At 46.9% G+C, this 16,995-nt stretch overlaps 1 protein-coding gene across 2 annotated transcripts in view; it reads right to left on the bottom strand.

The window, feature by feature from the left end:
• LOC108921134 (SH3 and multiple ankyrin repeat domains protein 3-like) overlaps positions 1–16,995 on the bottom strand; it is a 191,613-nt gene that overhangs the window by 71,956 nt on the left and 102,662 nt on the right. For both annotated transcript variants that reach the window (XM_029251632.1, XM_029251633.1), the window contains exon 12: positions 14,030–14,214. In XM_029251632.1, coding sequence (XP_029107465.1) covers positions 14,030–14,214 — 185 coding nt within the window. The remainder of the gene's footprint in view (positions 1–14,029; positions 14,215–16,995) is intronic.

The raw sequence follows: 16,995 nt of genomic DNA, 5'->3' as shown, positions 1-16,995 counted from the left end.
TGTGTGGGCTCATAACACTACATAATACCCACTGGAAGTTGCTTTGGAGAAAAGTATCTGCTAAATAAATCAATGTAAATGTATAATCACATAATACATGGGGCCGGGCCACTGTACAAGGAAGGCTCTTTATTCTAAAAAAATCACCATTACCACCCTATATAACCGCCATTTTTCCGTAATACACTAAATTTTGCTTGACGCATTAAAAATCTTCAACTTCCATAAAGTGAAATGCAAGAGACACGAACAATTCATTAAAGCTGTCGTATTGATCTTTTTCCTAGAGCGACTGAGATCTCATTGGGACAAGCACAAGGCCAGCGAGATGTTCACAAAGCCATTGAGACCAATTCGCTCTCTCGTCACCAAGGGTCGCTGCTCACCCCTCCTGCAATTACCACTTTTCATAGTGAAACGTGCAAAATGTGAGCAAACCCCACCCCCACCCCCCAAGAGTCGAGTTTAGGAAAGTTTCGGGGAGTGCAGGATCAGCACTCATCTCTACGTGTCCTGCTCCTTTATTTCAAAGCCAAAGTTTTAAATGTGCAAACAGAGCAGTGGTTCGCAGGGTGTGGATCAAGGTTGGTGTAAAATGACTCGGCTGACCTAAAATGCATCGGATGCACTAACTGCTGCGGACAGCTGGGCGTGACTTTGGGATCAAAGGTCAGCTACCCGCAACTGAACTTTATGAAAAAGCAAATAACTTAAACCAGACCACTTGTTAGAATTCTGTTTGCTCTAAGAATTTTATTTAAAAATAAATTTAAAAAATAAAGCTTTTTTATTGTTGCCTACAATGTGTAAGTGATTTTGCAATAGGTTTTTTTAAAAAAAAAAAGCCCAACCATACACATGTACAGTACCGATAGGGTATCTGGGCTCCACATGTAATCCTACACATAGATTGATGCGGTAATACACAATGTGATGAATATATTACGCAGAGTTAGGAAAAACGAGGCACATCACGCAGAAAAATCCCCTCGAGACGGGCGATGTGTGTGAGCACGAGGTCTCACTGCAACAGAAATGTACGGTTCTTCAGCAGGGTCTCATTCTGGCTCTGTTTTTACATATAGCACAATAACAATCATGATACCGCAATAAACTCATTGGACTTATTCCCTCTGCAGCCCTTAAAGGACGGTTAAAGACCTCATTCCAATGACACTATGATCACCACGAGACGGAAAACATGGTAATCAATGACCATCAGTGACACCATTACATCTTCACCACAATTCCGTTTTACCTTTGCTCCGTGCAGGATTCATGACGAGAGTGTCGAGCTGCCCAATGCCGTTCTGCTTTTGGGGGATTATTCCTGAACGAGCCTTTTCTATTACAGTACACATTCTCCGTGTTATTTCTGCATCCGTTGTACTTAGAAATGCATAGAAAAAAGAAGTTGGCACTGTGGAGCAGAGGCTCATCGACAGCGATTGCTACGGAAGGGATATACACGGAGCTACAGGGATATATATGTTCAGCATGGCCTTGAATACCAGTGTGCTTCCTTTTCCCCCCTCATCCCTGGAGCTAAAACAATCCCTGGTGAAAAACAAGAACTAAATGTACAGCTTACATTCATGTGCAGAAGTAAAGCCTCTGCAGCGAAAGCATAAGTATATAACACAACCAATGAGTGTCTGCTCATATATTTACAGCATCCTTACAGCATCTTAAAGTTTCAGCGTCAGGTTAAAGTGTAGCTTGTTACAAGGATAAAAACAGCTGAATGAATCCCTCAGTCTGACCACCAGTTATTTCTGTGTGTGTGTGTGTGAGGACAGGGTAAACACAGTGTGCCAGGTGGTGTGTGGGTGCACAGCGCTGCGCCAGGTGCTGTGATGGGTGGGGAGCTGACCCGGGTGGGTTGCACCGCGGTGCACCGCGCAGTGCCCACTGCGAAGTCAGAACAGGCCGATGACACAGTGCACCACCCAAGTCCATCGAGCGCCCTGGTCACCTTGGAGCAAAGGGTGCAAGCGGCGTGAGTCCATCAGGGCGATACAGCGCTCCCATGATTCCCTGAATGATGACAATCATTACAGCCTGAATTTAATCATTAAAATGTTTAAATCGGCACTGACAGGGACGTGTCCTGTGTCGGTAAAGGCTTCCTGTCCACCCCCCAACACACCCCCATCCCCGAGCCCCCGGAGCCCCCATGCGGCCCCAAAGGAAATGATCATTTAAGTACCTCGTTAACCACAAATTAAAGACACTTTGCTCTTGAAAGTAACACACTTTGAAGTGGTGGATCAAACCAAATTAACAAGTGTCACCGCGGTCGCTGTCGCTCCACGCTGCCATTGGTTCCGGGAGCCGCGTCCTGCACCGCACCCGCGTGCACAGACACACACAAGCACACACCATGCTCTCGCGTCTTGTTTTTCCAAGGTTTCCGTCAGGTGTGAAAACGTGAGGTTTGTTTTTCCGAAGGAAATGTAACACCACATCGTGCCAGTCTTTGCTAAATTAATGATCCGGTGTGGGTTCAAAAACAGTTTAAATGTAAATGTGCTATAAACAAGAAAATATGCAAACAACTAAACAAACAATCCAGGATTCCATGGTGCAAACACAATGAAAAAGTGCTGTCATTGTCACAAACACGTTCCACAATAAAGAAAGCTCAAAAATCAACTTCTGTGGCTCCAGGGAGCGATGTGTTTCTCAGGAGGTTCTTGTGGATCTGGGTCTGGCTTTGTACGTTCAGCTGTGGGATGAGTGGTCCTCAGGGGGACTCTCCCGTGTGCTGCTCGGGCAGCAAAAACTTGAAGGGTCGAGGAAAGGCCACCTGCTGAGAATATGACAAACCTGCTACCGAAGAGCAAATGACCCCCGACAGCCGAGCTTGGTGGCCCACGTGCCCCTGCCCACGTGCCCCTGCCCACCCCCCGGGGATCAACGCACGCGCCAGTGACACCACGGAAGGAACCTCAGCACAATGCTACACAAGCCTAGGGGCTGGAGATGTCAAACCGTGCAGAATCGTCAGAAGCTTTGAGGCTGTGGTGCAGAAAACTCACGTAGCACCGCCTGTTGCACCAGGATTTTACTACAAACTCCAAGGACCGAAGACAGTCTCACACTTTTACCATCTCCGTGTACTTGGGTACTGCTGTTCGATGAACTGCATGCTGGAAATACTCACGTCTATTAGGAATTTCTTAATTCCAAATGAGGAGCGGCACGTTGGAGCCGCAGGTAAACCTGACGTCCTGTAGTTCCTAGGCTGGCGGTTCGAATGTTGATTCGAATCAGACTCATTTTGCGTGGAGTTTGCATGTTCTCCCTATGTCCACACGGGCTTCCTCCCACAGTCCGAAGACATGTGTTTCACATGAGCTGATCACTCAGAGTTGCTCTTGCTGTGCGTGTGTATGTGTAATTGCCATGAGAGAGATACCCTGCGCAAGGTCTAACCGTCTTCACACATAATGCTTCCAGGATAGGCTGTAAGCAACTGTGATTCCAAATTCCGAACAAGACATGAAAAGAAAAATTTTTTTAAAAATACCGAAGAAGAAGAGGTTGAGATTAGGAAATGGAGCCATTAACAAAGCTGGCCATGTTTGCTTTTAGATGAAAATGAGTAGATTTACACTGGTAATCTAGTAAGGAGTGCCTAAAAACTTGCTACCTTTAAAACTTCAGTGAAAGTTCTTTGTAAGCCCTTCATTTACGAGACAGGAAAGTGCACTACATCAAGCCTTGCTTACTGCTCCCGTGCTCATTGTTTCTCTTTAAGACGTATTCGTTTACAGCTAAAGCACTGGGGAATACATCCAGTGAGGGGTGAAATTGCTTGCATCAGAATAAGACGTTGGCAGAGTCAAAAGGTCACCTGTTAATCACACCAGTCAGAACCCGAAGGGGGGACTACACAGATTTACTGTAGTTGCATTCATCTACACAAAGTCTGGAAGTTCCGCAACAATCTACATAATTGCCAAGCAGATATTAATGCAGTATTAAATGGTCCTCAAGCACTCACAGAACAAGTTCATCGGAGAAGAAACACACAGCTGTTGTTTTCCCACACACAGCGCAACAAAGACGACCTTGGAAGCAGTTAATTAAACCTATTTAAGCCAAGTGTTTAATTTGGGTCTTGTGTGTTATGGAAACGGGCAACTCCATCCACATCACTTACAGTTGCGTGATATAAACCCTTCATCGTCTTAAATCTGTAGGCTTGTGGCTCTGTGTCCAACGGCAGCATCTCTCGGTTGCCTGCTGCTCTTCAGGAGGATGACCAACCCCTCACGCAACACCGTCTCCTGTAGATGTGGGCATCAGCACTGTCCCCATTGTGATGGACAAACCCAATCTTTGACAAACTTGGCCTGCTGCCCCGCCCACTTACTCAGGGGACAACTTTTCCATCTTAACAGAGCAGACAGATGAATCAGCTCCATACATCTACCCACCTTCCATTCAGAGCCCCGTTGTCCACATGTTGTCCACTGTAGCGTGTCACTACAGCACGACTACTGACTGCTGCTTAAACATCGGCTGTTAAGTCGTCCAGCACCATGTCAGTCCAGCCTGGTCACGTGTGCGCGTGCGTGTGTGGTGGGGGCACGTGAAAGGTGTCCACGTTGTAATTAAGTGAATCGCCATGACTGTGGCTCTCGCCGAGAAAGCCCTTTTGTCACGAGCGCTCTTTTGAAGCTCAATGGAGCTGCGACCTGGGAGAAGAACAGAGCTTGTTTAATAGCGGTGCGCTATGCAAATTAACGCATTAATACTGCCTTCGAGCTGCACGCGCTGCTTTTCGCCTGTTCTTCCTGCAGCAGAAGTGGCTTTTCTGAGGACAGGACAGGCCAGTCACTTGCCGACATCACTGTATCAGTCAATTAGTGTGACACAAAGAGAGCAATAGGTCTGATGGTGGTGGGGGGGTGGGGTGGGGGGGGTGGCAACACTACTGTGGAAGGTTTATTTCAGAATCATAACAGAAATAAAGGTCAAGTGACAGCAGCAGTGAAATGATGCCCACAGTGTGCTGGCAACGCATTTCATTAGTTCATCTCAGCCTAGCAGCAGTTAAGGACATGGGCTGCCATCTTAATTTCATCTCCCCCCAAAGCGACCTTCTCTTGTACTGCTGTACAGAGCACTTCACATGAATTGCTTTGATAAAACATCCAGCTGTATGAATGGTCATAAGCCTTAGATTAAGCTCCAGATAACCAGGAATAACCATAACCATTCATGACTTGGACATGTACGTTTGCACGTATGAGGAACTGCATGTGATGAATGCTCATTCAGGGTGGACACGAGGGCACAATGGTTAAAGCGGGTGCCTCACACCTCCTGAGGCTCTCGATTCGATATTAATGGTGATGAAACACCAGCAACAATAATGAAAATGATTTTAATCCTGTGATGGACTGACATCCCATGTGAGGGAAGCACCTTCAGATTTGTGCCCCGTGATTCCGGAAGAGGCGCTGGACCATTGCAGCCTGTCAGTTTCTAGTGGTCAATGAAAGTGAGAGTGATAACTGTGTAATATCAAAAATAATAGTAGTAATAATCTTCATGTTTCTCACCTGAGCTGAAACCTTCCTGCAGTGAAGAGCAGTGTGGTCTTGAGCAATAAGAGGTGATGTGTGTCTGAGGGCTAAAGCCCAGTTGTTGCTGTCAAATTAGAGTCTGTCAGTGGGTACGAGATCTTCTCACCCACCTGCCATCTGTAGTCAACAGCTGACCTCACTTGTGTCAGCAGCAATCATGCCGACAGCTCTCCCGTTCCCACAATGCTGCGTGACACCACAAAGCCTTGATTTCACCTTTAGAGCAACATTCCTGAGGGCACTGCACTCCTTCCTCATAAATCCATTCAGAAACGCTTTGCATGGTTTTGGGGATCTCTGCACAGCACAACATTTCAGATGCTGTCTGGGTGTCAAAGGCTTACATCCCAAACTGGACATACATTATGTTTCTGACGAGTGTGAAAATCATAGCACCTGTCAATTAGATGCCACTTTGTGCTCTAATCCTAATTTTTTCAGCCCTGAGAGCAAGAGTTTATTAAAGTATATTTAAGCTGTCAGCAGCTGTGACTACAAAGGTTTACACTGCTCCGCACTGCATTTGAGGGCAATGGACAAGACTCAGGAAGCCCTTCACAACATTTCCACCTCTGACATCCACATACACAGTTTCCACTACAATATTTCATTGTCCTCATCCTGTACTAATGGAGTTCTCACTTGTGCACTTTTCAAGTGAATATTGGATGAGCACTTGGGAAACATGTAGTCTTTATTATAGAAAGGTTTGTGTAGCATTAAAAATTCTTCACTTAAGGGAAGTAGAGCAAACTACAGTTGACTTCTGCAAGGAGCCGTGCATTCGGTCATTACCAAGCATTCCTGTCCCAGGCTATCAGAAGAGCACAGTACTCTACAAACTGAATTGTCCACATGATTCCTATACATCCAGCAAGCCAGACAGGAGGAAGGGATTAGAGCTGATTGATAGTGTCAGTGGGAGAACAAGGCTTTAAAATTAAGCTGGACAGTGCAGCACCTGACTGAAGAACAACTGACACACCAGCTTGTCCATATAGACCCCTGTAAAAAAAAAAAAAAAAATTCTCTCCTTCCAGTTTCCTCTGTTTATGCAGCTTTGTCAGATTCAACTGACCAGATCTTTTTGGTCTGGTGAAAGCAAGTGAACATCAGAAACACCAAAAAAGACAAAATAAAATTATGGAATGACCTAATCAAATCTGATTGAGATGTTGTGGCAAGACCTGAAAAGAGCTGTTTGTGCTCAAAGACCTGCAAATGTTGACGCGTTTAAAGATTTCTGCATGGAACAGTGGCCTTAAAAGAATGAAGCCTGAGAAAGAAAGAGTAACACCAGTATTGTTTTTATGTCACTACTTTGGTGTGTAGTGTAATGAAATGTGCAACCATAGATGTGAAAAGGCAATTGTCCACTTTAATCAACCTAACTAAGGAGGTCAGTCAGCTGTTTGAACACAATTAGGCCTGATTTTGGCCAGCCCGTACCACCAAAGAGTCAAGTTGACAAGACAGTTTCATAGAGGCACATTGTCCTATGCACAAAGAAAACTGTCAGTTAGCGTGGGGTTACACAGCCATTTCTAAGGCTCTGAAGCTCAGTTGAACCATGGGCAGAGGCATACTTAACAAGTGGAGAAAGTTTGGAGCAGTGGTGAATCTTGGACTGTGCCTCTTTCTCCATCCTCTCCCCAAAAAAAAATAATTCATAAGCAATGTGTGAAATCACTAATGAGCTCTAAATGATTCCCAGAACAACATTAATGGAATTGAAGGCCTCTTTTGTTGCAGCTCAAGTCAGTGTTCATGACTTCACAATAAGAAAGACACTGTGCAAAAATGGGACGCGCAGGAGAGTGGCAAGGCAGAAACCACTATACACTCGAAAGAACATTAAAGCTCATCCACAGTTCACCAAAAACACCTGGATGTCTCAAGGTGTCGATAAGAATGTACTGTGGGCTGATGAATCAGAACTTTTTGAATGACATGGGCGCCATTCCATCTGGTGGAAACCAAACACAGCATTTAAGATTAGAACCTTCAAGCAGTAGTCAAGCATGGTGGTGACAGTGTGATGGTCTGGGGATGTTTTGCTGCCAGCGAAGGAACTAGGAATTCTTTGTTTCAGAAAATTCTGAAGGAGAATGTCAGACCATAAGTCTATGAGCGGAAGCTGGAACACAGCTAGGTCATTCAGCAAGCTCACCCCAAAAATACAAGAAAGTCAACATCAGAAATGCTGAAAAGATAAAAATGAAGTTATGGAATGACCAAATCAAATCATAACCTGAATCTGATTGAGGTGTCATGGAAAGACCTGAAGAGAGCTGTTCATTCTCAAAGACCTGCAAATGCTGATGAGCTTAAGCATTTCTGCATGGAACAGTGGCCCAAAATTCCTCCACAGCCTTTGAGACCCCAGTCAACAGCTACAGAAAGCATTCAGCTGCATTCATTGCTGCTAAAGGTGGCACTACCAATTATTGACTGTTTAGTCATTACCACCTGTAATTGCACATTTCATCATCTTCTTCACCAATAGTAAAAATAATAACAGTATCACCTGGTGGTGTTTCTTCTCTCTCAATATTCATTCCTGTAAAACTCACACACACTAAACTGCCAAAAAGATCTGATCAAATTTAATATCAGTAATGACATTAAATGGGTTGAATTACTTTAATGCTCCTGGAGCAGCTAGTAGTGCAGTGGTAACAACGGCTACATTTGGACCCAAAAGCTGCAGGTCTGAACTGTAGTAGCCTTGAGCAAGGTCCTTACTCTAAATTGTCCCAGTCAAATTATCGAGCTGTATAAAGGGGGAAATAGTTGTATGTAGCTTAACGTTGTAAGTTAATTTGGAGAAAAGCATCAGCTAAATAAATAAATGCAAAGACTCCACAGATTCTCAGTGATATGTCTATATTTCACAAAAATGGAGGGGGGGCAGCAGCAGGTTTTCCCGGGTCCTGCTCTCTGGTGGGTCTGGGGCTCGAGTCCTGCTTGAGGTGTGTCCCCTCCCTCCCTCCCCCCCAGCCTGTCACCCTGTGTTGCCAGGTTAGGCTCCGGTTTGGTACGACCCTGCTCAGGACAAGTGGTTTCAGCCTCTGTGTGTGTGTGTGTGTGTGTGTGTGTGTGTGTGTGTGTGTGAGAGAGAGAGAGTATATGTGGAAGACCACTGCAAGATGATGTTCCAGTATAAAATCTGAATCCCAATGCAGGTAAGTGCCACAAAGGCACTTAAACATAGGTGTGCCATAATGTGAGATAAATGCGAAATCTTTTATCCATGTGATAAAACATTTAATGGAAAGTAATACACAGAGTTTGCAGCTTGTATATCAGCAGCACACTGATGCATTGATCTGTTTACCCAGTTTTCCATTAAACGACACTCAAACTGTTCTTTTCATTCAAATGTGACGTATTTTTTTAACAACAAACGCATAAGTGATCAAAAAAAGATCTGTCACCTCTAACAACATACCTGGCATGGGTCCCACAATGCACTGCTCCACTTACAATTCAGCTGCAACGTCTGTGCTACAGAGTTACAGATCTAGAGGGTGATAGAAGAGGCAGATACAGGGCAGCAAAGCTAGCAACTCAGCAACTTATCCATAACAGTAGCTATATGAATTGTAAAAAGCTTCTCACTTGTGACTGTGACTTTCAGAAATTAACTCAATAACTAAGCTTCAGGCTCTAACTGAAAAATAATAAAAGACCTTTGCTGCTGGCATATTTCACCGTTTGTTTGCCAGCTTGTTTGTACAATTCACCTGTCAGTCAAGTGGACTTTTTGGTAGGCAGTCGTCGATACTTTTTCACATTATGTCCACCGGGATACATTCTAGAATATGAGAAACATTCATCTTTGCAGTTTGTAGCTACTTATAGACTGACCACAGTAGTGAAACCAACGAAACTGTACGTTGTCATATTTCCATTTAATCTCCTTCAAAGAAGGGATCATTTATTCAAAATCACAATTACATGTGGTTCAAATTTTAAAGAAAACATCTACATTTAATATGTGAAAAAAATGTAAGCAGCAAAATTAAACCTATCACTAAATTCCTGTGGCATAGCTACACATAACATTTTGTGAGAAATCTAACACTGAAGGGTCTCTGTTGCTAAAAAGACAAAATGGTCCCGGAAGAACTCAAACTGTACAAGAAACAGTCATCGGTGCTCTCATACATCATGTACCTGATGCCCCACTGCAGTGATAACAGGGACAGATTTTGTGACAGATTTTCATGTAAAAATGTTATATTCAAGTCCCCGTACATTTGGCTCGGCAGATGGTCAGCGCGTTTTAAACGCCTAAATAAATTTCTGATGGGCACATGGATGTCTGGAAGTCAGAGCCTGTGCCCCCTACATCATAGCCTTGTGCAGGCCTTGGGAGTGAAGGGGAACATCCAGCAATGTACTACTCCTTATTCCGAGGTTATGCAGAGACACAAAATAAAGGAAATTAGCCAAATTCCACCCACAATGCACCACTGGACCTTTGCCTAGCACAGGGTCAGCCTGTGCTCTCGTGACATCTAGGTTGCCTTTTCACTAAGGTCATGAAGACAAAGAGCATCAGTGAGTAGGCTACCATGGAGTAGAGGCCCAAGAGTACGGGAACTATGTAGGTCGCTCTCTACGTGAAATAGATGCAAAAAGCAACGGCTTGCTCCAATCTGCCGTGCAATTGGGATTCGGCCCAGGTGGTTTTTGCCTGCCGGGTAAGAGCAGAAGCTCAAGCCACACGGCCCGCAGGCCATGAAATGAGAGCGAACGCATACGGGTGGGTACCAGGGGAAGTGGAGGCATCCCACCCGAATGCATTATCGCAATGCTAACGATTGCCTGGTGTTATTAATCTTTCAGACAGCCACAAAAATTAAACCGCTCCAAATAACAGGCAGATTACAAATTTGTAATGGTGATTAATGGCACTTTAGTGCCTGTGGAATATTAAGGAGTTGTGATAGAGACCACCTGACCAAGCCCATCCAGAGGTGTGCATTGGCGCGCTCTTCCAGCTCCACGCGAAAACCGGGGACAGAATCCTATGAGCTTTGGGCCTGAATGGAAAAGCTCAGGGGGGAGTTTGCCATGGGAAGTTACAGAAGCATAAGATCGTTTGGAGAAGCAAAGTTAAGGGTCCAGAGTGACGCTTTCATGAGATCGCGGAGTGACGGCTTTTATCTCTGTGCACCTTCACAGATTTTCGTTGCTGCTTTTGCTGAGAATTGGGGGAACCTGTGTGTGTGTGTGTGTGTGTGTGTGGCACAGTACCAGCTCCTTCATGAAAAGATCCGTCCATCATACGATCTCTCCTTTTCTCAAAGGCAAACAGCATGTATTGTTGATATTGAGCCGACCTCCACCTGTCCGAGTAAACAGGGTAATAATGAGGCTCTTATCGGTAAATAAGAATTAGGGCCATGGTGCACCTTTCCATCACACTCCACTTTGGTTCTACTCTAAGTACAGTACTGCACATGTGCAAGGTGCAGTGCTCAGTCACTCTGATTTACCAGTGGATGACTGGTAAAGGAAAGAGGGGGACAAGAAGTTTTGGAAGAAACAAACATGGCCTAATGGTTTAATCTACTGAACCACTTTACCCAAATTATGCAAAGTGCACAATGGCGGCATGTATCTTTCTGGTGTATTCTGAAGGCAACCATGAGGATGCAGTCTGTAACTAACCATCGACATCATCAAACAGACAAGAAATGTCACGCCAGGAAATTGGTATAATGGTGGCACAAGCCGAGAACTATTCGCTTTTCCCCCGAGATCCGTAATGGTGGAGCAGAACGAGGAAGAAATGAACACATAAGAGTGCAGCCCCAGGAGGTCCATCATCAAGAGCTGGGTAACTCTGGAACCCCATGAAGCACCTCCATTAACCACGGGTTTCATTTTTTCGTTAACTATTTCTTTGTACCATGCAGTAAAAAAAAAAAAAAACAGGCAAGAAGAGCAACCAATGAATTTTAACCACATTATATTGTACCCTACAATTACACCATGTGTTTGTTCTCTGAGAGCTGTGGGTGAGGGAAAGCAGCAAAGTAATAGCATGTTTGTTCACACTTACTAGACTGATCGCCTTCTGTGTGACAGCGATAGAGCGACAATTAACTTTACATTCATTTAGCTGATACCTTTCTCCAAAGTCACTTACAGTGTTTGGTTGCAGTGATTTACCCATTGATACACTTGAGTACTTATTCCTGCATCAATTCAGGATAAGAGCTTTCTCAAGGGTACTACACCAGGAGGTGGAATTTGAACCTGGGTCCTTGGAGTGGAGGTAAGCAGCTGTAACCAGCACATCGTCTGCTCCCCCTTGTATGGCCCTCCCCACATTGAACATAGGAGCAGTAGGGTACTAGCAGTGTGTGCACACGCACACACACAAACACGCATAAATTCAAACCAACAGAGCGTTCAACATGTTCTAAAAAGTCAGCGAGCTGAGAGTCAGTGGGACGCAGGTTCAAATCCCACTGTCTGGTACCTGGTATCTGGTACAAGGATGGATGTCATTTATACTTAACTGCACCAGTAAAATGGATAATTACAAGCAGCTTAATACTGTAAGTACTAAGCAGCAACTAAATAAACAAATGCCAATTTAAGCTTCAGCACAGTAAAACAACTATGTACAAAGTTTACCATGACATGGATGATATCATACATACCATAACTACCACAACATGGATGATATACATACCATCACTACATGCTCAAGCTACACTTACTGCATTTTACATGTCATCCACACTAAATACAAACCTCTGTAATGCTTGGGCACATTTAGCTCAAGGAACTCGGGACGAACACCAAAGAGAAGTGCAAATGCCTTCGTGTTTACCACGACCATGACACTGATCTCCACTCGTGTGCTGGTATTGGAGAACAAAAAAAACCTTAACATGTTGTTTCCTTGAAACTCTCAGATTCCACTCAGCCCTAGTTTAGTGCACCACACGTAGGAAAGTCATCCTTGCTGAGAACCTCCCAATCACAGCAGAGGAAGTAACAAACTCCATGAACAAGGATGCCACTGAGACCTGCTTTGGGAACACGGTAGATGAGAAAGAGACGGATACTGTCAGAATGGAAAATTTACCACGGTAAGCGCACAAGTGGGGGAGACCCTCCAACAACCACTGAGCCGCCCATATAACAGGCCACCTGGATTTTTCACAACTACTCTTAGAAAATGCCGAGGAGGAAGTAACCACAGGGGTTCGAGGGGCAAGAAGAGGGAATCTATCAGAGGCAGGAAGACTGAAGGTCGGCACACACACAGCAGTAAAGCTCTATCTTCTCACATAGACATGCAGCGTGCAGGTGTGCGCAGCTGTAACTTGCAGATACACACTTCACGTGGGGGGCGTGCACTGGAAGTGGGGGTGCAGGGGGATTCTTGATACACTGGGATTTGAACTAGTGCCTGTGAAACCTGGTCATGCGTGCACACACGCGCACGCACGCACACGCACGCACGCACACACACACATACACACACACACACACACACAGTAGATGCACCCATGTGCAACCCGTAGGACCCAAAGACAACAAAAGGAACGGTTTTGTCTGCTGGGGATCTCATTAAACTCTTAGAAGGAGAGGAAGAGGCAGAATGTCGTTATGTTTACCTCCCAGATCATTAGACTGATCATCTGGAATGAGGCGGGAATGGAAATGAGAAGAGACAAAACGAAGAAAACATGAAATGGCAGCAGAGTGACGACAGTGAGAACAGAAAAGTTCACATATTACGATGTACTGAAAGAAAAACGGACATCATAAACTGCAAAATTAAAGAAAAGCAGATGAGTGATGAACGTGAAATTCTTTTTTCCTGAACGTGATAATAAGGAGCTTTTTATTTAACTTACAAACCATTAATACCTCTGGTCAGGAGACTGATTGACAGCACGTAACTATGTGTAACTTCACAGATTGATTATACCGATCTCTCCCACGTACAGCACTTGATAAACAACGGATTGTGTTTCCGAACGACACCGCTGGCCTGAACACGCGTGAAACATGGGGCTCTGCAAGGCCTGCACAGGCACGAGCACAAAGACGTGAAGAGCTCGCAACTCCTGCCATAGTGCACGCTGTCCTGTATTCCCAGCTGAGCCCTGGGGGTCGAAGAGTGACCGCTTGCTTTCGAACCCCCTGCCTGACTGTCTCGAGTGACACACAGCACCCTTTGAGCCAGATCAGCAGCTACTGCACAGCATCGCTTCATACATGAATAAAGCGTGCTGGCCAAATTCCGACACATCCCCCCAGGTAGATGGTGCAAAGGAACCGATGTCTCCGGTGAGAGCAGCGGAGCCCCGGCGCCAGCGCAGATGCAGAGCATTCATTAGGATGGATTGGCCCATGCACTGTCGGGAGGAAGAACAGAGACCGGCACTTACCCTTCACCCTCTCGCCGCGGTTTAGCTGGATCTCACCCTCCCCTTGGGGTGTGTAGGGCTTCACCACGATGAAGGTGCGGCCAGGCACGGCGCTGTACAGTTTCCGCTTGGGCCCCCGGGGCCCGGTGACAGCAGCCGGCTGCGGAGGAGGAGGAGGACTGGGCTCCCGCGGGACTGTGCTGGGGCTGTAAACGAAAACATACGTTACCGTGGTGATCCCCGGCAGCTGGTAGCTGAAGCCAGTGGTCACCGACATGGCGGCACGACCCCCACCCTCCCGCGTGCGCGCTCGGCGCCCTCTCAACGTGCCCCTCGACCGGGGCCCCTCATGCGTGCCACGGGGTCAACGTCTGCAGAGGAACCGAAGCGAGACCGGCACCCCTGTACAGTGGGACTCCCCCTGCCTCCACCTCTTCTGCCGGGCGCCCACGTGTACGGCGTGTGATGCTGCCCCGCCCCCAACCCTCCACGTCACAGTTACTACTGGTGGCTGGAGGCGGGCCTGCCGTGGGCCACAGGCTGGGCCCAGGGCCAGTCAAGCATGTCCAGAGCGCCGGGCAAGTGGTCCCCGGTGCAAGCCTCCTCCTGCTCCTGCTTCCGCCGCCGGCCGCCCCGCACTCCAACTGGCTCCGCTGCGCTCTGCCGCTGCCCTCCCCGTCGATCCCCTTGGCCCCTCCCTCCGCATCACACCACGCACACGCCTCGGCGCCCGTGGACCCGCGCTCGCACTCCGCTCGCCTCCCAGGAACGGCTCTTCGGGGAGCGCAGGGGTGCAGACCACCGTCCCCTCTGCTTAATTGCTGCGGAGCTCCGCCCACTGATCCGTCCTCCCTCCTCTCCACGAGCAGCTCCTCGAAGAGTGAGGCCGCGAATGCTAATGGGACTGCAGGCAGTGAGGCTGGTGCTCCGGAGATCGTTCATTCACCAGCACTACGGCTGTCACGTCCAGGACTATCCCCCTCTCTCCGTCTCTCTCCCGCTCGCCCTGCCTCGCTCCCTCTCTCTCCCTCTCCCCCTCGCTCCTCTCGCAGAGCCCCTCCATCCGCGTTAGCCGCAAGGAGAGTGGGCATTGATTTTCAGACTCATTCACAACATCTTCTGGAGGGATTTTCTATTTCTATTCCGCACAGTTCAGGTAAAGGCAGCTTTGCATCTCGCCGCTGAGCAGCGCGCGCGTGTGTGCGTGTGCGTGCGCAAGCCAGCATGTCTGCGTGTGTCTGCATGTGTCTGCATGCATGTTTGGGACGGATGGCTGTTGCATCACAGTCCGTTCATCTCCTTTTGCTTTGCGCTCGAACCCTCTTCCTCCCATGACTCAGGGATTCCTGAATCCCCCCCCGACGCTTACTACAGCAGCTGTATCACACGTATGCCTTTTTATATTCTCTCTTTGTCTCTCTCGCTGCCACTCAACACACACTCACTCACACACACCCTCAGTTGTACCTCTTTCCCCCTCTGCCCCAACACTGTTTTTCTGGGGTTGTCGTGTGCGTAACTGCAGAAGTATACCGCCATAATGGCGGCTGTACATCAGCATCCATGAACGTGGGGCTGCTGACAGTGCAGAGGGGGGAGGCAGAAGGAAGAGAAGGGGGCACCGGAGTTATGACCCTCCAGGTCGACCAGGATGCGAGCAGCTTTAAGGCTGACTGTGGACACCGGCTCCAGGGGCATTGACCTCCATGCCTCACTTTTCACTGGCAGCGTTTCCACTTGTACTTCACTTTCACCACGTGCTACCCTACCCATCACCTACTTGTTTAAAACCACTCATTACATTCCAAACACACTGTTTAAGAGAGGAAATCCTGCAGCTAAATTCACGCCAATCATCCAGTTACACAAGGTACCGGCTGTACTGAACGTACCGGTGCTGCTGTTTCTGAAATCAGCCATAAATTACACCGCAATATTATAAACATAACTTTATCACAAGAGGAGAGTATACATTATTATAAATGTATTCTTACCCACTGTGCATTGTAAACTGCCACATCATTTACTTGATGCTTTTCTCCAAAGCGATTTACAGTGTTAAGTGGCTTACACTTATTTCATCATTTACACAGCTGTGTTATTTTACTGGAGTAATTTACAGTGAGTAGCTTGTTCAAGGGTACTAGAGCGGGAGGTGAGATTCGAACGTGCAAGCCTTGGGTTCAGAGGCAGCAGCTCTAACCACTACACTACCAGGCGCCTCTTATACAGAAAACCAGTGTAAAATGTGGGAACACCTGGGCAGCAGGGTGGACACAGCTCACAGGTGTCCCACATCTCTCTGGGAAGTGCTGCAGAGGAGCTGAGGAGACATGGCAGCTCGTCTCCTGATCCAAGTTGTCAACCAGAAAGCTTGAGAAGTAAACTAGTTTCCAGCAGGTGAACGCTCACTTTTCACCGGTCGGGTATGCTCATTATTTTAGCTTGTTTTAAGTAACTGGTTTAAAACCACAAACACTGGCTGTGTTAAGGATGCTCAGTCCCAAGACTGCTGATCGGCTGTTTACTTTGAGTAAATAATATAAGAACGCAGAACGTCTTGTCGGAACAAATATTGCTTTTGCTCTGTGCCGGATTATAAAAGACAGAAGACAGACTTAACCAGCCGAGGCCAGAGAACGCTGCACTGTGAAGGGAGGACCTTTGCATCGGTGTCTCTGCCATCGATTGTTCTTGCCTGTCGGCAGGGGCAGCATTCGATCAACTTCAGACACCAGCTCCGCTTGTGTCGTTTCTCCAAAGGGAGCACGTGGACCAATTCCGGAGAGCCTGGGCTGAATTGTTGCCCATCGGCCCTTGCTGTGCCCACCATTGGACCTGGGGTTTGGCACAGGCCCACCTTTTCATTCTCAGTATGATTATCATCAGCCCTTCTAGGCCAGCGCTAATAAACAAGTAATTAAAAAAGCAAAAATATGTCACCAGTAATGAAAGCTGCCCTGTCACTCGTGGCGGCACCAAGAGAT

This window comes from Scleropages formosus, chromosome 5, assembly GCF_900964775.1.
Source record: "Scleropages formosus chromosome 5, fSclFor1.1, whole genome shotgun sequence".
Classification (NCBI taxonomy): Eukaryota; Metazoa; Chordata; class Actinopteri; order Osteoglossiformes; family Osteoglossidae; genus Scleropages; species Scleropages formosus.
The sequence above is the reverse complement of the archived record's forward strand: the minus strand, read 5'-3'. Positions and strand labels throughout refer to the sequence as shown.